Here is a 22,480-nt window from a genome sequence, read left to right as displayed (position 1 = left end):
TCTTATACTTATTTGCACATGAGGAAGGTGTCCAAAGGGAACGGGCATCACAATTGCTGGATCATCCTAGCTCTCTAAAGTCTGACCACCTTTCCCGTTGGATGCGATATTGTCCTGGTAACAATGTTGCATCTTATGTCTTATTCTCTGCTTCCTCTTCCTTTCTACGCAGCGAGGATTGTCCAAGTATTTTTGTCCATATCTATATCTCACATTACATTTCTGTAACGTAAAAGCAGGCGATTCATTCTGAGCTGGATCTTTTCCTCCAAAAGTCTAGCTTAGACCATTCATGCAAGAAAGCGTCATAATACAGCATCTAAATTATTTTATTCTATTGTTATTGTCAATTTAAATACCAAGCTTGCAACAGAAATTATAGAAAATAATAATATTTAAATATATATAATATAAAAAAATCACAATTAAATTCTATATAACACATTTAGAATTTTCTCGATCATTTTTCTTCTTGGTTGGATCGCATGTAGCGTAAGAAGACTACCAAAGATGATCTTGATACATGTCTCATGTCGAAGCCTAAAACCGAAACATTCTAACCTTTTGTTGGCTGGGCTCATCCATACAATCATTCTTTTTATTTTAATCAGTTGTAAGAACATTACGATCCTATGGTATTGTTTGAGAGACGTGTACATTATGATTGGGCCGCGATATAATTAAATGGAATCGCTATAATTAATGTGTAATGTGAAGCCTAACACGCTGTAAATACATTTTTCTAATCTGCTCTAAAAGGAAATTGATAAATGGAATATGGCGTGTTACGTGAACCTGTATTGATTATAGGATTTAAATATCTGAGCTCCATCTGGGGCGGCGAAGGAAGCTCCTTTTCTCGTTGCTAAATTGATAAAACATACAGCTTAATGTAATCTTATTGTTAATATAATTGATGTGCTTTTACCAACAGCTTTTTAAAGACTTGCATATTTTTTCCGTTTAAATCATGAAACGGCGGGGATTATTTAGATTAAAAGGATTCTGGGGGATAGTTTGAGGTATGGTCTTATCACCGTAGCAACCACTGGAACCGTCCGATCATTGGTTGGGATGGCAATAAGACCGCTTTTCGAATTTTTACATAAGCTCGGTGTTTTGACTGTTCGGGCAATTCCCCCCGAAAAACCTGGAATTATCAATTATCTACAGTGGTGCTCCTAAAATCTTACTTTACTAAAATGTATTTTTTTTTAAAAAAACTGCTTTTTTTTTTTTTTTAATTATATTCTTTATTAAATTTTGTCTTTTCTACAAAATTTAATAAAGAATATAATTTAAAAAAAAAACTGCTTTTAAACATTTCTGCATTTTAGTGATGTTATGTTTATCATGCATACATTTTATTAACGTTTATTTATGAAGTAGGAGAAATGTTAGAACATGAGGTCATAGTCTGAAAAAAGAGGGTCGGAAGCTTAGATGTATTGTAGATAAAAATTTTAATTTCTGAGAGGGTGGTAGATAAGTGGAACAAAAAATATACATTATTAAATAAGATTTGCCAAACTTTGGGTACTTTGACGTAGTGGCGGGCGAAGTAATATATGGCCATATAGTGTGATGGGATCCCCGATATTTATTGTTTTTTACAGCAGTATCAAAACCTATGTTTCTGTGTTTAGTTACCAGCAGGTCCCTCCTCTGTTAGACCAAAGGGGCAAAAAATACCCACTAAATATCGTATATAATGATTACTCTCTGCGATCTCGACTCTTAATAAACTGATTCTTTTTCAACCAATATAATTCATTGTTAATGGTGCGAAATGGACTTCCTGACATGCAAACTGAACAATACAATCAATCGCCGGAGCGAAAAAAAAAAATGTAAAAAAAAAAAAAAAAAAAAAAAAAAAAATGTAAAAAAAAGTTTTGTTTTTCTTACCTAAAGCGAGTCCCACTTTAAATTAAAATACATGCACAATAATAAGCGTGCTATCAACTGTACCATGAAAAATACATCCCGAGTTGTAATAAAACATTACCGATCTAAAATATGGGAACACACAGCAAATGCGTTTAAGAATGCACCTGGAGAAAATGCATCTATTAAACCGGATGGAAATACATTATGTATAGGGATAAAAATTCAGGAACTCTTCACCAAAAGGCCAGTTCCTTTAGCGGTGATGAATGGCCCACCTAAGGCATATCATTTAATTTCAATAAGGAAAATAAAAAAAAAATAAAATAAAAAAAAGGACCACTACTGCAGGAAATTTTAAAAATAACTGTATTGTTAACAAGAATTATGACTCATTTTGAACTATTAAAATTGGTCTACGTGGATTCATCTCATATCGGGTTTAAAAATATGCGCGGCGCTTATTTGAATATGCCATACATATTTCTGACAGGTAATCTATTCTTAATGAGAGCGATGGTGGTGTACGGGGCGTGAAGCTCGGCTAGTACGTTTGGCGTTGAATGCACCCCGTGAAAGCCCTTTTGTGTTAGAAATTGCATTATCTCGCATGTTTTGTTGCTTCTCAAGTCAAACACGTGTATCTAATCAAATACTCTATTTTCTTACGCGCGGGCCGTGGATCAAAAGCTTGAACTTTTGACGCATTTGTCGTTTTTCAGCTACCCTTTTCTGCAGAGCTTTACAACACTCAGGTATACTATAATTATGTTTGATGTGCTGGTGTTTTCACTGTTCATAACCAGAGCATACCACCCATCTTCCCCGGACCCGGGGAGTGGAACTTGGGAGGTAGAGTGTCTTTTTTATTCTCCAGTGTCTGGGATCCCCAGCAGGATTAGAGTCGCAAACCCCGCTGTCCTGCCAAGCTCTATCTCTGTCCCGAAAAGCAGGATAGAGGTAGAGCTCGGTGGGACAGTGGGATAGAGTGGCAGAGTTGAGACTGTCCTGCACAAAGCAGGAAAGTTGGGAGGCATGCCAGAGTATAAGAACTGTACAAGAGCAGCTGGGGACGCTGTCCTGTGCCACACACATGAGTGAAAACTCATTAAAGGTCTTTATAAGCTTGTCATGGAAGTAAGCTTGAATCTTGTATGAGGTTGGTCATGCTGGGGAAGGATTGTCCACTGTGCTTCCTTCAGGCTGAGGTCAGGGCGGGACTGGAGAGGATGAGCCGACCCTGGCACTTTAAGGCCGACGGCCGCCTGTTGCCATAAGTGCAGCTGACCAGTAGCATGCAACATGGCAGCCACACACTGCAGCACTCGATCTGCCGCTAGAGTAAGGGCGCCATTGGCCATTTGCCAGGTGTGCAAGGTGGCCAGTCCAGGCCTGGCTGGGGTGTCCCATTCAGCAAAGGGTTAATCAGTCTTGTAGAATGTATTGAGTAGGGCAGGGGGAGGCTGGGTTCACAAAAAGCATTCGAAAGAGGCTGAGCAATTACATCGACAGTCATGTTTTGAACGTTTATATTTTTATTCGCAAAATCAAGAAAACAATCGATTCTTTCCCTTCGCATATTCTGCGGAAATCAAACATCAATCAGTCCGCTGTTACCAAATTGGACAGTTTTCGGTTTACTCATTCAAACTATTTAATGCGTTGGGGAAGTCCTATTTCAGTAAATTCTTTTAAAAAAGAGTGAAATTTAAAAGTGCTAAAAACGGTTATCGTTTTCAGCTCCGCGCAGTGATGTTCAGACAGGAAAGCCTGAGATTCCGTGCTCACTTTATCATAATATTCCCATACATCAACATTTCAAAGAGTATTATATGCACAGTGTATTCCGGGCACTTGATAAATTTTGTCCTTATGTAGCCGCGGCTTCCCTCAAATATTTTGAAAGTAATAAATTGCTATAATCAAATCTAATTTTTGAAAAATACCTGTGGGAGCCGCAAACCAAAAAAAAAAAGCCGTCTTGTGAAAGAATATGATAAATAACGCAGGAGGTAGTAGTTTATTATAATCAGCTTGGCATTGAATTACAAAATTAAAATTATATGGCCCTTGATAAGTAACCCGACCGGTACACATGATCAGTGGAATTATGTTGACTTATTTTGCATTTCATAAGAACAGTTCAAAGAAACATAATAGAAAAATGGAAAGATTTATCACAAAGGACCCTGTAGCAAAAAATGTGTTAAAAAATCCATTTATTTTGGTTTAATAAGAAAACTAGCAAAGGAATGATTTGCTTAGAACTCATTAAGCATAAAACAGTTTTGGGGAGAAAAAAAAAAAAATAAACATGCTAATTTACCAAAGAGACATCTGTACGATATGCAGATGACATAATTTCAACATTGGTGGGAAACCGTCAAAGCAAAATAAAATGACATTGGAAAATTGTACATAGATTTTTATTTTTTAACCCGTTGTACGCCTACTTTTTTTAGTACTTTCCTTCTTTGTTAATAAGGAAGTGACACCACCGCTAACAATCAGTATGACATAAGAAATGGTGAATATATCACAGTGATACTATTGTCCATTTTTAACTATTGTATGGCAAAGGAAAATAAAGGACTAATCGTGGTACAACTACGTAAACAAGTTGTAAGTAAGGTATTATTGATAAAGCAAAGGGGCCAGGACATTTTGCAAATCATTGAAAATATTTGGAACCATTTTAAAAATAAATCTGCCAACGTACAGGCAGAATTGTATACCTATACGGGGCTTCATATTTACATAGAATGGTTAAAAGGAGATAGTTTAATAAATAGTAGTACATACCACCCATAGCAGGTCTCCAAATCAGGCCAAGTTCTTTTGGGGTTATGGATAGAGGCAGGGCAAGGTTGGAACTTGGAAGTGGGGCAAAGGTGGGACCACCACCGACCCTACCCATCCAGCCACTTTAAAGCACTCGATATATATGTTACGTTAGCCAACCAACTGGTAATAGTAAAGTTTAGAAAAGACGTGGCGGGCGAGCTTAATTATGCTTTGGCCAATTCATATAACCAAAACCTCTCATTTATATTATGTTTATATATTTGTTGCCAACTTTATTAGGGTAAGAAGAGCAGACAGTTTTTGTTTTTGTGTACATTGCACAGCCAACACACTGTTTTTGCAGCATGCTTACACCTGTTTGGTAGGCCTCGTATTACACATTTGTATTATTTGAGCCTGTGACTAGCTCAGCGCACCGACATTTTTTCTTTTCCCTGTTTGCACATATTTGAGGTTGTTGGCTCCTCATCAGTCTGGTTGCAGCTTGCTGTCCAGGGGTTAATTGGGAGGAGGTTTAATTGCACCTCCCCCAACAAATTAATAAGGTTTTGGTAGCAGTATAAACTGCTTTGTGTGCCCACTATGTAGGAGGTGAGAGTAGGTTCTCACCCTATTGAGAGTGTGCCTTGACGTGGCGGGTGAGCTTAATTATGCTTTGGCCAATTCATATAACCAAAACCTCTCATTTATATTATGTTTATATATTTGTTGCCAACTTTATTAGGGTAAGAAGCGCAGACAGTTTTTGTTTTTTGAATAGTAAAGTTTAGGACTACTTTATGGATGGTCCACCATTAATACCAAGTTCATATAAATAAATGAAAGGAATATGATCTGGGAATCCCCCCCACTTCATTATTATTGATCTATTTCTCTATCTGACCTTTAAAGGGTGCATTATACACTTAATTTAGTTATTTTAGAATTCTATACTCATCGCGTTTAGATTTAGAGTTCCACACGTTTACATTGTTGCGTTTTCTATTTTATCTAATCAGACCTGTTTGCAAGTTAGTAATCAAATACATTGATGAGTACAGATTATGAGGTCTATAAGGTTAAAGTGATGCAGCATTTTACATTAAAACCTGAGGCTTTATTCGCTAAGTCAGTGTTTTGCAGGTGAGTTTGTACAGAAGGTTTTAGATTCAACTCACTGATTTCACCCTGTATTATGAAGAGCCAGCTCCGGTGAGCATTCCCAGAGTTGAAGAAAAGTTGTTGACCCTGTATAGTGTATAATAAATTCAGTGATAGTTCTCGTCACCCAGGAGATTGAACTATACATTATGCAGGGCCAGCTCACTCCTTCTAGGATGAGAAAATTGACATTTTGTTTATAATGTACGGATGAGACAGCAGGTGGAAAACTCAATTTGATGGGTCTCTATATTGAGGTCCAGAGAATCATCTACAGAATGTCTTACTTGCACTTACCCGTAACATTTGGTTTGCATTTGCACTGGCCCGTTGTCTTGTCACAGATTATACTCTCATTCACTGTTCCGGATATATTGCAGTTACAGGGCTGGCAGCCATAGGGATCTCCCTGTCGCAAATCGTAGAATCCATCTTTGCACTGGTCACATTTCCGACCCGAAACATGCGTTTTACAATAACACTGTCCTCCAATCTAAATGTAATATACATAAGTAGCAATAGTTAAAATCTTGTGGCATATTTTTTTTTTTGTACTACAGAAAGAATAATCATAGTTATCATATTATTAGTTTCTCTCCCCATAAGCAGTGGGCTTACTATAATGGCCAACACTGATTTCCTAGTAGATGGCGGTGTATGGCAGCTACAATGCTGGGAACCTGAAATAAGTATCTTAAAATTATGGGATTTTTTCTCTAAAAATTCAGAATGGCTTGTGTTTGATACGTTTTTCCATTTCCTTTGGCTAAATCTAGTTAAACCCAAACTAAAACGAAGTCGTTCCCAACGTGGGCCGCTTCAAAGTCAACATCTACCTTGAATCCCTCAGAACCTGAGATAGTTCCAAAGTCCATGGCGCCCCCATCAGCCAAGGAACATGGAATTACTCCTTTTTTTGAGAAAGATTCATATTGAAACATAGCAGAGGCTCAGAGAGGATTAACAAAAACTGCCCAAAAGAGAATAAATTGAATTAAAACATAACTTTTAATAATGTTTCCTAAGATTATTCTAATTTCTGTAGGTAGAACAATGGAAGAGGTTAAAGGTTAAACAGATCTATCTCTCAATTGACGATGCTAATGGTAAGTTAGCGAAATGCGCGTCAAGCTTTTTTCTTTTTTGCGGAGTATAACTCACTTTTTTGGTCTTCCGCCTCTCTATGATGACCAGCTTATATGGTCTCTTCCTTCAGATCTTGCAAACAGGACAGTTACTATTTAACATTTTAGACGCTAGAATGTTACCACAAAACAGGGAATATTAACAACCCAATAGAATAGGGGTGTCCAACGTGCGGCCCTCCAGCTGCTGCAGGACTTCATCTCCCATACTCCTCAGCCAGCCCCTTAGCTGAAAGAGCATTGTGGGAGATGTAGTCCTGCAGCAGCTGGAGGGCCGCACGTTGGACGCCCCTGCAATAGAGATAAATCTGTATTAACCTCTTCCTCACGACTTAGACATTTTTCGATGTTCTACATACAGAAATTATTTATTAATTTATTGAATGCTTTTTAGGTTGGTAGAATCTTTGTCTTGCTAAATTAATTGGTGGCTGTATTTATTTAATTATTAATTACATAAGTTATGTAATTACTTACAATTAAGGGGGTAGTAGAAGCATTATTAAACACTCATCTACAGACACCAGACAAGCCAGAAGGCTTTTTTTCCCCTCAGAAATCTCATGGTGTTGCCAATAAGGTGATTATTGTGACCTTATTTGCATGCGCCTACCCAGAATCCCTTGTGAGATTTCTGAGGGAAAAACAAACCTTCTGGCTTGTCTGGTATCTGTAGATGAGTGTTTAATAATACTTCTACTACCCCTTTAATTATTAATTAATTATATAGAGGCAGGTTCTATGGTGGCATTTAGAATACCGAAAACATAATTAATGGTCAATATTTCTTCATTTTGAAAAATGTTACTCTCCTTGTTAATGGATTTTCTTTTACTTGCATTACAATTCCAACCTGTGTATTAATTCTGTTTCTATTTCTAATAATCTGTATCACTTTTCCTTGTGTTTTCATGCCTCCTTAGCTTTTTACTACCGTTTTTTCTATTCATATGGAGAATAAAAGAGAGGGTAGGAATGAATGAAATGGTAAATTATGTGAGAAATGTGTGCGATGCACCTTTTCACCGCATATCTTTAAAAATTATCACTTTAACATACCGATTAATTTTCATGAGTAAAGTCCTTACATCTCATGATTCCATCTTTTTCAGGTCAGATCTTCAAACATTCCATGCAGTGGGTTTTTTCGGTTGCGTTTAATTCATTTCATCCTTTACTCTCCTGACTTATTAATCTAATTTTAATGGGTCTTAATCATTCTTTTTTGCCCTTCTGTTTCGGTAGTCTATTTTATTGAGAACAAGCCCATTTTACCTAATTCACTTTTTTTATTCTTATTTTGCTTTCACTAATATCATTGTTATCATTTTGTATATTCATACATATTGACTCTAAAGTAGTATATTTGATTTTATGGTAAACTTCATTTGTCAATACAAAGCAATAATGGTATGATAAACATATTTGTTGATCATATACAGATGACTAGCGATATAGTTCTGCTTCCCTTCCATCAATATGGCTGCCGCTGAGGGAGTTTGTTGAGCGCATTGGGTGGCGCAGAGCTAATGAGCAAAACCCCCTCTAAATGGATCATATTTACGGCTGGCGGTCAGGTCCTTCGCTGGTTAAGGGGAACATATGGGTGTTATGGTTGGAACTGTTCAACATGACCGGGATGTTTGTTGCGTTATTGGAGGCTGGGGACCTTGCTGCCTTTTTACTTCATGCATTTAAGAAATCTAGATATTCTTTGTTTCACATTCACCTCTGGCGCTGCCCCGGGGCAGCACACACAGCAACCCATTCTGCATTCTCCATCCTCCAACACAGCGTCGGCTCTTGGTACCTTAAAGGCACGCAGGCCCCCATAGTGTAAATGGGCCGGTTGGGGAGATCAGAGATCTGTAACCAGCGCGTTGAACAACACCACATCAGGAAGCCTGATCACCCAAGAGGACTGCTGCCCCTGTACCTAGAGGTCTACACCAGAATATATTGCTGTTGATATGGTGAAACGTGAGTGCATGGAGCATGTGTCGTTAATTAAGTGGCAGAGCTCTTGAGAAGGTCTTTATGGTTGATCCAGAATGATCCAGTAGGAAAATGAGTAATTATATATTGCCCGAATTAGGTTGTAGTTTTACCCTAACCAATATTGTAAGGGGTATAGAAACTCATGTATTGAATGGTGAGGTCTTTTTCTCTCTCTCTTCCATTTTTCAAGAAATGTGACCAACACCATGCAGGTTCAACCTATCAATGTCATCAACTGGTGCTACATGGTAACGAAATACATCTAAGACATGGACATTGCGATTTTGCCTTATGGGGGTCACACAGACATTAAGATGAAAAACAAATATATTAGAGGTTGAACATAACAGTTACCTTTTCACATTGTAGATTTCCGTTAACTGTTCCAGGCATGTTACAGTCACAAGGTTTGCAAACGTCAGCGGCAGAGAGGTTGGCGTCAACTTGCCGGAAAAAGAAATTCTTGCACCATTCACAGTGCCTTCCTGGATATGATAAGGATTAATATGTCACATATTTAAATGGGTTAAAAAATAACCTTGTGTAATTTGGAATCAAAGACTATTCTTTTGGGAGAACTATAATTTTCATAATGACCACTTTAACGCACCTTTCGTCCCTACCTGCCAATGTACTGATCTAGAACATATGAAACAATGAACCTGTTACAAATGGTGTTTTACCTCATTTAACTTCCATCTGTTATTTAATAAAAGCCACGTCTCCCGAAAAGAAATGATCTGTTGGTAGCTTTACCCTTTTATTGTCAGACAGAATCCAGAACTTTCCAGTTTACAAACAAGAAAGGTGATTTGTGATAGAAACGTGACATTAAGGTTTATTAAGAATGAAAGACGGAATTACAATAATCCGATAATAATTACAAATAAAACCGCAAAGGGAATATAACAGCGCGGTGTTCTTTCTTATATCTACAAATTGGTTGGATTCAATTGGATGTCTCCATGAGTATAAACTCTAACGCTCTATACGGTAATGTAGGTTGGAATTATTAAAATCCTGCTTTTATCTCTTTTATTTCTTATAAACTCCTTAATCTGCAGACCTGGAGGCTGCCATGGTTGTCAGAAATCATATTTTGAGTGACTTTCCCGGCTCAAACACAACACAGAACTGCTTCTTTATGGCAATGCTACTCCATACACCTTCATTAGTCAGACTGGAGTATTAAGACTGAGCCGTTCTATTGTTTATCACAGGCAGTAAAATGAGGAGTCAGGGTGTCTGTCTAGTAAATTGGGCTATGATCACAAAGCCATACAAATGGCTAATATGCAGCTGATATTGTGTAAAAACTATTTAAAAAAAGAAAGCAGCACAGTATTAGTCAAAGTGTATTTTAATCTGATAAAAATGTGGGGTTCCCCTTTTAATATTAAACAAAAGACAGGGAACAAATAAAAAGTTGAATTAATAGGGGTCCTGTGCCCATGTGTCAAAACTAATAATGCCAATGATGTGTCTGTATTTATTAATGTATATTTGTTATGTATGTGTTAGCTGCCCCAATGACATTGCACAGCACTGCGTAATTTGTTGGCACTTAATAAATAATAATTAAAAATAATAATAATAATGATGATAATATATGTACAATGCCTTTTAAGTGTGCCTTTTGAACAGCCGGTATATGTTGCCAGTATAAAAAGCCCTGGTGAAAAGGTTTGACACTACTATGCTCTATATTTTTAATTAATATAGCTTTGTTTCGCACATGGTGATGTTGGTGCAAAAAACGGCAAATTTAGAAGTAGGTAATACTGGTGAGGAGAGATGTCCCACCAAATCCGCTAAAGGATTGTTTCATGATTATTAATATGTAAATGAGGTCTAATGAACACATTGATACATATGCAAATGAAAGCCTTGTCTGGATAAATTATTCTGTATAGATAAAGCGTTATCAGCATTGGCCGTTTCTTGTTTCTGGGTGCAATAAATTCACGCAGACCCTGCGCGGTGCCGTTAATACGAGACAATGCATTCCTCAGGATACTTAAAAAGCTCATTCACCCACTTTTTTTCCAGTGCTAAACTACCCTTTAACGAACTTTAAATACATGAAGAAAACAAATTCTATTTAGCGTAAGCAAAAACATTGGTGAGAATTGGAAATCTTTATCTAAAAACTCTACAATTTCTATTTCTATTTCTATTGATAAATTCAAAACATTGTACATATTGTTTTAACTTTCAATAATTATTTCAAAAAATAATATAAAAAGAATTATTATTAGTAGTGTTCTATTGTTTTCTTTAGTTTTCCATATCACAGCTTTACCTTAAGATGCAGTCCATTGATAGAGAAAGATAACCTGTAAGGCTGAATGAGGATCTTTTATTACTTTTGATAATTGTGAATCTTTAATCAATGCGTATTATATTTAGGAGGGTGTTCATTAATGCAAGATTAGGTGGATTGGCCAAAATCCCATTCTCATCTCACTGTGGTCTTTTGACACATGGGATCTCTTGAAACATTGGACCTCATCAGGTCTATTGGTGGGCTGCATCTACACTAGGTTGGAACTTCTAAGTCCATCTAAACTGTATATGATCTATTGATCAACTCTTCATGATGAGTTCACTATAAAATTATTAAATCTAACAATGCAACTAAATGAAGTTTCTTTTTTAAGTAGATTTTGTAGACGTTTTCTTTGGCCCAACCAATCAAGGTAATTTTTGAGCCAATGTTGAAAAATGCTTAAATGTGGTGTTTTTGACTTTTTCTGAATCAGCAGCGAGGATGAATTAGATGGACTTGTGTCCTTTTTCAACTTAAATTACTATCCCTGTAGGTTCGTATATTTTAATTTATAAAGCCACCGCGTTTATGCATTTATTTCCTTCTAAAGCGGAAATATTTAGTATTTTTGCGCGGTTTACGTTATTACACACGTCATTGGGTAGGTACATGATTACCCATAAGCCATTACAATAGCGTGTAGGGACACCTTAAGATAAGTCGTCTCCACTCCATAAACCATCACTTTGCGAGAGCCGCGGTATGATGTCATTTTGATCACGCATTCTTTATTTTAACAAACATTATCCGTGTACGTGGCAAATACGTTACCTGTAGTGTTGTGTAAACAATGGTCACAAACCCCACCACCTCCTCGGTCGTGGTCATCGGGGTACCGGTCCAGAGTAACGTTATAATGACAGCTGGACGAATGGTTGTGACATTGGCATGGACTGCAGTTATATGCGTTGACTTGGTCACCTTGTCGGAAGGACTTGTTGTTAAAGAGTGGCAGACAATGATCACACTGCAAAAAAAATAAATAGAACAAAAAATTGTGGCTTTAGATACATGTTTACTTTCATACTTAACAGTTTCCTTTCATGTGATAATTTGGGGAAAATATAGATTAACCTATTAATACCCTTAGGAACAATTTAGTCATTGAGCTAAATTGCCTACGGCTCTTTTTTCTTTTGAAAAACATGGGTTTTTTACTTCTTTTTTTTTTAATTCTCCTCTGTGTTTTGCATTGGGTTCAGTAGGTCACGGCATGCGTACTCATACATATTAATGTGATCCTGTCCATCTGTTGGTACCACTTGTCTCTTAAGTTTGACCCCGATGGATGCCTTCGTTCACCAAGAGGCTTCGTTATAATGGTCCAATAAATATTGTTCCACTTAAAAGGTTTAATTTTTTTAAGTTAAAGCTGTTAGCATGGCTAACTAAAAGTGATACCGCGAACCATAAAATCCACTGACTATTGCAAATGTTTCATAAATCAAACTGAGCCTAAATTTCCCTCTAGGGTTATCCCCTGAGGCATTTAAGCTTGCTGAAATTTACATAAAAATACAGTATGCGCTTGGTGACAAAAGACATATGAAGGAAAACAATGTCACAGCGGACAGTTGTTTTAACAGTTTACAGGATGTTACATTCACGCTCTTTAATTCACTGGGGCGAAAAAAAAAAATAATAATAAAACTGTGTTTAACCTGTTTCATACTGAAAGTATTCACCTACATTGTCCCCTGTGGCAAAGAAATAATTAATAAATAATTAATAATAAATATATTAAATAATAAAAATAATTAATACTTTGCTTAAAATTATTATGTTTTTAGATTACATGAAGAAATTCTATGTGTATACTGTATTTATATTTATATTTATATATATATATATATATATATATATATATATATATTAGATCTTATAGCCAATATAATAGCGGCATCATCTAAAATGGATATAGCGGCAGTGGTTCTCACTGAATTTTGTATGAAGGGGAGAGGAGAAGTGGGTAGAACATCAGCACAGAAAAAAAATTGATATCCAGATTTTTAAACCTTTTGACATAGGTGAGTTGAAATAATCTTTTTCTCGTCAACCACGTATCTCCTAAACAACACAAAAGAACAAGCGATTGCAAGTTTTCTTAAGGATATATTAATAAATGAATTTTTTTAAGACATAGTAAATAATAATAATAAGTATGTATATTGTATTCAGATGTGGATACACAAAAAAGTGGAATAACCAAACTACCATATATGCTTAACAGTTATGATTACAACTGCAAAATAATCTGTTGAGTCAAGATGTTAACGAAATTAACAAATAGCATATGTTGGTTGAAAATATACTTTTCCATTCTCATATTAATTCAACACAATTAACATTTTAATTTGTCATTTTATGATATAAGTTAATATATAATCTGCGTGTTTATATGTGCAGGTACCTGTGGTTGTAGCCACCTTACTAGATGACCATCAAGTGAGGCCAAGTGAAAGCAAACAGGTCAACAGGTCCTATGACCTTAATAACCAATATATTATTGTGAGAACTTCTTTAAGTAATGGAACCTTCCAAATTATATTTTTTAACAAAAAAATTAACTTGAGTAAAATACAATTTATATAATATGTGTATATATATATATATATATATATATATATATATATATATATATATATATAATCAAATACCTTTGAATAAAAGGTAGAGTTCTGTTAACTGAAACCATCAAAAGTGCAAAATATGCACCTCTATGGTCAAATGTAATGATTCAGTGTTCACTTTTTCAGTTGGGAAATATAGCTCAATATAGTCTGTCTGAATCATTTCTATTTTTTTATTGCCTATCTAGTAATGAGCCAGACTTTCTTAAGATCTTTGAACTGAATACATTAAAACTTGCATGAAAACTATCAGGGCAATCAAAAAATACTAAAATGTTCCCATTTGATGTACTATAGAATAATATCAAAGGACAGTTCCAATGCCAGCAGGAATAACAAGTAGGGTGGAAATGTTTAAAACATCGCCATAGGAAAGTAGAAATAAATAATTGACACCTAGTTCGGAAATAAGGTCAAAGAAATTGAACGTTGGAGAAGGGGTTCCATGTGCCCTGCTCAGTGAAGTTGTTTTTTGTATCAACAGTAATGAAGTTGCTTATCGTTTTTTTCATGCCATAGAGGTCAATCATAGACAAGTCTTTATTACGGATTTATTCCAGTAGAAGTTAAGTATTATAAACCATGTGGATCATATCGTTGTGGTGAATAAGGGAAGAATGTGGACCTTGTCCACTTCGTGTGGCGATCAATCATCCTGGTGGTCTAGCAAAGTGGAATTTTGAGATCTTCATCTCTAATGGTCCCAGTCTTTTATCCACTGGTTGTTTGCCAGGATTCAATTGATTGATCTTTTCAAGGAGTGACTTCTTAGACAGCCAACATTGAGTCCCTGTTTCAGTGGAGCCATCTATTCAATTGATGACCATGAGCTTCTGCCAGGGGAAATATGGGCAATGGAAAAGGTTGGTGGTTGCCCAGGGCTTAAACAACCTTTGTGGGTCCTCTTCCATGTTTTGAACCTTTTTTTGCTTCCTCTGCTTCCTTTCAGACTGTTTTCCAATGGCCTGGCAGATCCCTGTATGCTGAGGTGCATGGGCTACATGACCATTTCAAGCATCCTCACCAAACTATGATTCCAGTGCCCTTTCCTGCATAAAGTTCCTTGCTCACACAGGAATAAGCCTGATGGTGGCAACCCCTTCCAGTTTAGTGCCCTATGAATTCACCTTGTGTGCCTATGTGGTAGGGCAGACCCTGCTGGAAAAATAAAGGTAGAAATACTGCAGGGAAATTTTTTTCATATTTTTTTTCAAGAATGTCTGGTTTATCCACTTCCTCACGCAGGGCAGGCAGGGAGTGCTTGCTGTGATGGGGTATCCCCGGGTGTAAATATAGGGGAACTTGTGAGAAAGTAAAGGCACTATAAACTGTTCAGATATTGTAGGAATCTTCCTTGGATCTGAGGCACAGCCTGTGTTGTGTATGATATCCTACCTCTCTTGAAAAATGCAGACATGTTTAATCCAGATTACAGTGTTGTTTAATCCAGATTACATCCAGATTTTTAACATTGCCCTCCGTCTCAGATTCTTATTTTTGGAACAAATAAAATCACCACTACCAAAATAATTATCCCTGGGTTAGGCATTCTACAGTCTAATGCTGCATTTTGTCAAATTCAGCAGGACAATTGGAACAGCACCTTTAATACAGATTCCAGAAGAAAAAAAGAAAGTCAGATTTTTGCCAGGTTGATGTTTGCTTTTATTTGTTCAGTTAATGCATTCTCATACCCCATTCAGCTAAGAGCATTTACACATCGGATTTAAAGATTTTCAAAGGTGTTTTTGTCACCTCGTGATTTTGGCCGAATGTAGAAAAAGTCGCATCGAATTACGTTCCGAAATCTTTCACAACAGGTTTATAGTCATTAAAACACTGATCCGTTAATAATTCATAGGCTGATGATATTCCGTAATACCATATATTTTAAACACAAAAAAAATGTTAATATTCATGAGCTGCCTTTATATGAACGGCATGTGAGCCTGACATTTCAACCAGTTTACTAATGATTTACTAGCAACTTTCCCTGATATTAACTTTTTCTTGCCAATTCATTTTCTATTCAATTTACAAAGCCTTACCAATGCATTGACAATCAATTTCAAGAGAGCCCGTGAATACAAATTGCATATAAAGTCTTATGTAAGAGAATGAAAAATGTAGTAGAGTTAATTCCATGGTGGATATTGAGTGTTTTGTGTTATTCATTATTTTTAATAATAAAAAAAAAAGAAAATATATTGAACAATTAAATGAAGAATCAATGAAAGGAATAACATAAATATGAATATTTCTATCAATGGCTGTAAATGCATTTCATTCAACAAAATAGTTTGTTTTCAGCAAATCATTTTCAGAGAATAAATTTGTTAAAATTATAACCATAAAAGTTAGCATATATTTATAACTTGACAAGAGATTTGTAGTCAATGAGAAAAAAAAATATCCTAAAATCCACAGAATTTTAGAATTATAGTCTATAGGATGTGGGAAGGGGCAGAGTTAAGATGATATGGTCATTATACCTGGGAATTTCCCAGGTTTGACTTGGAGTCTCCAGGTGAGGAATTGCTTCCCTGGGACTCAGGATCAGTTCTATAATTTTCCTGGCAGGGCAGCAGTGTTTAGCCACACCCATTTCCCACCCCCTCTCCACCCACTAAGGATTGTCTCCAGCTAAACTTACTCCTACATGCGAATAGCCCTGTCTTTACTGGAGGCTATCATGACCCTTTGATAAAGTCACTCCTCAAGGATAGGGAGAGCTCCCCAGGTATGGTATCTCAGAGAGTTCCTAGAAATGTGTAAATCAGGTTTATAAAAAATATTAACACAGTGAAATTGATCTTGCTGGGATATCATTTCTGGGATCTCACAGTCTAACACGTATGAAAGGTCCACATGTGTGGTCGATTACACCAGATTATAAAAGTTACTTTAAATTCTGCATACCATAGTAGCTATTCATTAAGATTGAAAAATATAGTTTTACTAACATTTACAGGCAAAATTTACAAGCACAATCATAGCTAGATGCATTGGTAACTATGAACTGCGGAATTAAGTAATAAGTAATAATTCTAAATTAATATACAAACATGCACACCACAGGATCGTCCGTCTGCGGGATTGTCCCTCCCCACAAAGTTATCTCTCCTTTTTAGTTCCGTTACTGATTGTTGTTGATTGGTTCAGGCAGCCTATGTAAGGGAAGGGCCAGGAGAAGGAGCTCCTTGTTGTGTAAAATACGCCATTACTTTAACCCTTAAACAATTGCAATAATTGAGAAATACATTTTTGATGCTGGCAATCATAGGGACAGTTCCTCTGATGAAGCAAGCAGCTGAATTTGGCAGAAAATAATTTTACCATTAATGTATTTCTCTTACTATGATGTTATTCATTAATATGTATAAATGATATTTATATATATATATATATATACATAATTTTTTTGAACTTTTATGTCTTTTTATTTGTAGTATGAGAAATGCACAATAACAAATAAAAATACTCTGAATTAGACCTGAATTAAATGTATAATTTAAAAAGCCGTCCGTAAGGAAGTAACAGATTAAAAAAAGGGTATTTTCAATATATTATGCATCTTCCTCACTTTCTCATTCCTAACCACCTTTTAGCTTTCAGTTCAAGAGACATATTACGGTGAAAAGTAACTTGTATTAGAAAGTAACCATTAAAATGGTAGAGAAGGTGGTATATTGTTAAGGGATTTCAATTTACTACAATTTCAGGGCATGTTGCAATGTGGGACTGTCCCTCTCCAAGAACATAATGACTTCATATGACAGATTTCTCGAGGAAGGTCGTTCCTTGATATTAAAGTTCAATGAGGATTCTTCCGAGTTTAGATATTGCCTTTTGATAAACGAAGTATTTCTTGTAATTGTTGCCATGTTTTTTTGCCACATTTCCTTTTTTTGTATGCAGCTGTATATTATATATACTGTTATTAAATATGGTTCAGCCTATATATACTGTATGTTCAATTAATTTTTTTTCTCTTTTCTACTTTTTAGATGAATTAATTATTTTTGTGATAATTACACCTTTCCAGCAAAGAGATAAGAAATGCAATAAAGAAAAACGTGCTGCCTCTTGACATCATGAGCCTAGCTGCCTGTGGCTTATAAAATCCTGTTAGACTCGTGCATTCAGAATCAAATGAATTGCAAGTTTAACGAAATTAGAAAATTTCCTCAATTCATTCGAATCTCCCAAAACGAGGCCAGACTACCCATGAAATGGACGAAAACGAATCAAAATGCTACGAATTTCGCAGACGCTTTTACTCCTTATCTTAGAGGGCCGTGTAGAGGACATCACCGGAAGCGCTGCCATTTTGTCCTTAGATAAACGCCTGTGAACGTCTGCTAAAACAATGGAGCTTCCGGTGATGTCCTCTCCCCCGATTTGTGGAGCTGCGAGATGTAGAAGTGGTCGGCAGGGAAAGTAGCAAGACATTCAGACAGCATGTGACTGAACAAAAATACAAATGCGAAAGAGTGAGTGTGTGAGAATAAATGTGGGTGTCAGACAACAAATTTCATTTCTTAATTTAAAATGGCCCCCAATTTTCATCCAAATGGCCAGGAAACAGAATTGGTCGTCGAATGGTCCAAAAATATACTGGGAAATTTGTCCGAATTGCTTTTGGCCCATTTGTACACATCTACATCCTATCAGTGGCTGGAATGTATTCCTGTTGAAATCGATGGGAGCGCTTTGGTCGCCAGCAGGGACCTCCTTTAGCATCAACCAATTGGTTGAATGCACACATCTAGTAGTGACCCTGGATGTCTTTGTTCCTCAAGATACCTGGAATCTTGCATTCTGTCTCAATCTAATTTTTAGTTTTTGGCCAGGAATTTTTAATAACCAGTGTTCATCAAACATAAAATTATAATTCCCATTTTAAAATAATTTAGGTTGGAATATGAGTTCACCGGTAGCTATGGTATTGGTTAAAAGAAAATTAATTTCCTCTTGAGTGAAAATGTAGTCAATACACATTTAGAATGAAATGTGCTTTCTTGATAACTGTATTACAGGGAAGACATGAAAGAATTGTAAGATAACACACACATCTACAAACTAGCAGGCTGCAAAACAAGATATACCTGCCACAAGAACATCTGAAAGGAATGAAAAATGTTAGCAGCAGGAGGGCACGGTGTTTAAATGATTAAGGAAATATCCTGAGTAGCAAAGAGAAATAATAATAATAGAAAAAATCATCTCTCTATATCAAAAGATAATTTAATGTGTTTCCTGAGAACGAAATAGGAAAATTAATTTGACAGCTTGCTTTTTATTTTAATAGTGTGGTATGCATAAGATAGTTGTCTGACCCACCTAGAGAAACCTCTCCATTTATTCCAGGGGTTACCATCTCCCTGCCCCAGCTGGGTAGGCGCACCTTCTCCTGTTGTCCCTGTCTCTTTTTACTTAAATTAGTTCTTGAATATGCGCTATAAGAGGGTGTGCAGGAAGAATTTATGCTAATTACTGGAAGCTCTTATTGAAGTAGAACACAAAGCATTTGAGCAATGTATTCAAACATCATTGCTGTGTCATTTAAAAAATAACTTGTCCCATTTAGCGCTTGTCTGTATACTTGATAACTTTCCAGAAATGCTGCCCAGGAGGTCTTACTATCCATATGGGAGATAGCTGGGGTCAGGTTACATAGGCAGGGTGCAGGATTGGGAGGTAGGTATAGCTATTGATTGGTAGGGCAGGAAGTTGGTAGAACTCAGCAAGGAGTAGGTTGAGTTCTCTACACCTGCAGAAGAAATGTACTGCCCTGATGCCATACCTGGAAAATCGAGGGCAAGGTTAGCAGAGACTGCCCTAGAGATGGATGGTAATAACCACGGTCAGAGTTGGTGTTGAACCCAGCAAGGAACCAAAAAAGACTAAGAAGTTGTCAATGAAAATAACTTATAGTATCCTTTGACAACATTCTAGAATCTCTACCTTGTGAAGCTTACTCCACAGGCTGCAGGGCTCCAAAAAGAAACATGGGGGCCCAGTACTAAGCTAAAGACGTGTGTCTCCTTTTTTTTTGTAGGGGACCACCCAGCTCCCACCAGAAGGCCAGGGCCCAGAGGTTCCCCTTGAACTTCTGTGAGGGACCACCCAGATCCTGCCAGAAGGCCAGGGCCTAGCAGCCCCCTTGAACTACTGTGGGGGACTGCCCAAATCCTGCCAGAAGGCCAGGAACCAGCAATCTCCCTTGAACTTCTGTGGGGGACCATCTGAATCCTGCCAGAAGGCCAGGGCCCAGCACTCCCCCTTAAACTGTTCAGAATTCTGATGCAAAAGCCCTGATATTTTGACAAAGCCTTGTTACAAACCTCCAAACTGCCCGTATCATTCAATAGTGGCCCTGGTTGGCCATGCCATCTCCTGCTCTTTCTTTGGGATACCATTACATAAGTTATGGTGGGTAAAGGTGATGAAAAACCCTTCCACTAAAATTAAAGGAGTAGTAGAAGCATTATTAAACACTCATCTACAGACACCAAACAAGCCAGAAGGCTTGTTTTTCCCTCAGAAATCTCATGGAGCTGCCACAACCACAAGGGATTCTGGGTAGGCGCATGCAAATAAGGTTAATAAGTATCACCTTTTGCCTCGATAGCCACTTTGTACATGGATCCCTTGAAAGTAATTGCCCGCTGTACAAGACAGCCTTTAGACAAAACTTGGGAAGAGGTTTAATAGCCAGATCACCACTCATTGACAGCTGTTTCGTCCTTAATGGGACTCGTCAGCATGAGGTTGTGATAGTGGCTTCTACTACCCCCTTAATTTTAGTGGAAGGGTTTTTCATCACCTTTACCCGCCATAACTTATGTAATGGTATTTCTTTGTTACCCCAAGCCTCAAGTATAACAACATCATGCTGATGAGTCCCATTGAGGATGAAACAGATGTCCATGAGCGGTGATCGGGCTATTAAACCTCTTCCTGTGTTTTGTCTAAAGGCTGTCTTGGACAGCGGGTGATTGCTATCAAGAGATCCGTGTATGAAGTGGCTGTAGAGCCAAAAGGTGATAATTATTGGCTTTATTTGCGTGCGCCTACCCAGAATCTCTTGTGGTTGTGGCAGCACCATGAGATTTCTGAGGGAAAAACAAGCTGTCTGAAGATGAGTGTTTAATAATGCTTCTACCACTCTCTTTCTTTGGGACAAAACCAGGCAATGCCTACTGAAACCATTTAGGAGGGAGGCTTTTTAATTTGTAATATATATAATGTCCCTATTACAGGCGAATAAAACTTTTAGCCAGCTTGAATATTTCCATACAGCAAGTACTGATCTGCATTTGTATTCAAAGCAGTAAAGACTAATTCAAGTATACTGTTCTGAATATTTGGAGAACTCATGAAATACCTTTAGTAAACTGTCCTACTTCACTCTACCTTCAAGGCTCCTCTTCTTCCTTTAGCTGCCTCTCATAATGAAGGGAATTCAAAAGTCCAGAAAAGATTAGGTGAACATTTGCTATCAAATAAAACCTAATGAATCCTGCTCAAATCTTATTTGGTGCTTGGTCTTGTCTTCCATGCATGATATCTATATGCCTGTCCCATACTGTATTCACTTCTACCACTGGAAGGCAGTTCCATGTATTATTATTATTTATGACTATACTTTATTTATAAAGCGCTGACATGTTCCGCAGCGCTGTACAAAGATGAAAAGGTTACAGATAACGACAAGTACAATACAGCAATCGACATATAGATACAAGAGGAATGAAGGGCCCTGTTCCCTTGGGAACTTACAATCTAGGTGGATAAGGGGTGAGAAACAGGAGGTGATAATATATATATATATATATTACCTCTCCGAAAATGTAAAAAACATAATATAGTTAAGTAGTAACTTAGGGCAATTGGAACATAGGTAGAGTTTATAATTGATGGCATTTGCTTTCATTTTAGCATATTTGGGGTGCAGGGTGTTAGAAGGAGAGGCATGATCTCCAACTAGAAATAGGGGATGACAAATATTCATTATGTTATTACTCCCCACCACACGATTGCCCTCCCTTGGTTAACAGGAGGACCAGAGTATCTCTCTTTTTTTCATTTATTTCAATTCACTTTATCTTTTTTTTAAAGATTTTGCAAGTTTCAGGTGAGGACATGTGAGATGTCATTTCACATGCTCTTACCTACAATTCACATAAAAGTTAGCATTGAACACACTTGTATGTGCTCTCTTTTGAATTGCTTTGTGAGTTTTAAAATGTGAAGGGATACAACTAAAGTTGAGTCCGGTCCGTCTAGTTAACCATTTAGTCAGCCATATGCCTGTATCTGAATAGGTGCAGTTGTGGCTGTAATAGATGGTGGGCTGCTCAAGTAATAGAAAGCTCTGCCTCTCAAAATTCAGCTACAGATGTCCGGGCTTATTGTATGTCCCTACGCTTACAAGACTTCCTGTTTAACTGAAATACATTTATTTCAACCATATTTAACTAAAAACAGACATTCTCTACAGTGTAGAATTGTTAACACAAAAATAGATAACAGATTGAATT

The 22,480-nt window shown here is 36.9% G+C and overlaps 1 protein-coding gene across 1 annotated transcript in view; it reads right to left on the bottom strand.

Annotated features, from left to right (window-relative positions):
- The window catches only part of USH2A (usherin), a 266,301-nt gene that overhangs the window by 219,220 nt on the left and 24,601 nt on the right, over positions 1-22,480 (bottom strand). The window contains exons 10-12 of the mRNA XM_053459159.1: positions 12,076-12,271; positions 9,330-9,460; positions 6,130-6,325 (exon numbers count right to left, since the gene is read on the bottom strand). Coding sequence (XP_053315134.1) covers positions 6,130-6,325; positions 9,330-9,460; positions 12,076-12,271 — 523 coding nt within the window. The remainder of the gene's footprint in view (positions 1-6,129; positions 6,326-9,329; positions 9,461-12,075; positions 12,272-22,480) is intronic.

The sequence above is a fragment of the Spea bombifrons genome, chromosome 3 (assembly GCF_027358695.1).
Source record: "Spea bombifrons isolate aSpeBom1 chromosome 3, aSpeBom1.2.pri, whole genome shotgun sequence".
In the NCBI taxonomy this organism is placed as follows: Eukaryota; Metazoa; Chordata; class Amphibia; order Anura; family Pelobatidae; genus Spea; species Spea bombifrons.
Note: the sequence above shows the minus strand (reverse complement) of the source record. Positions and strands in the feature narration are given on the sequence as shown.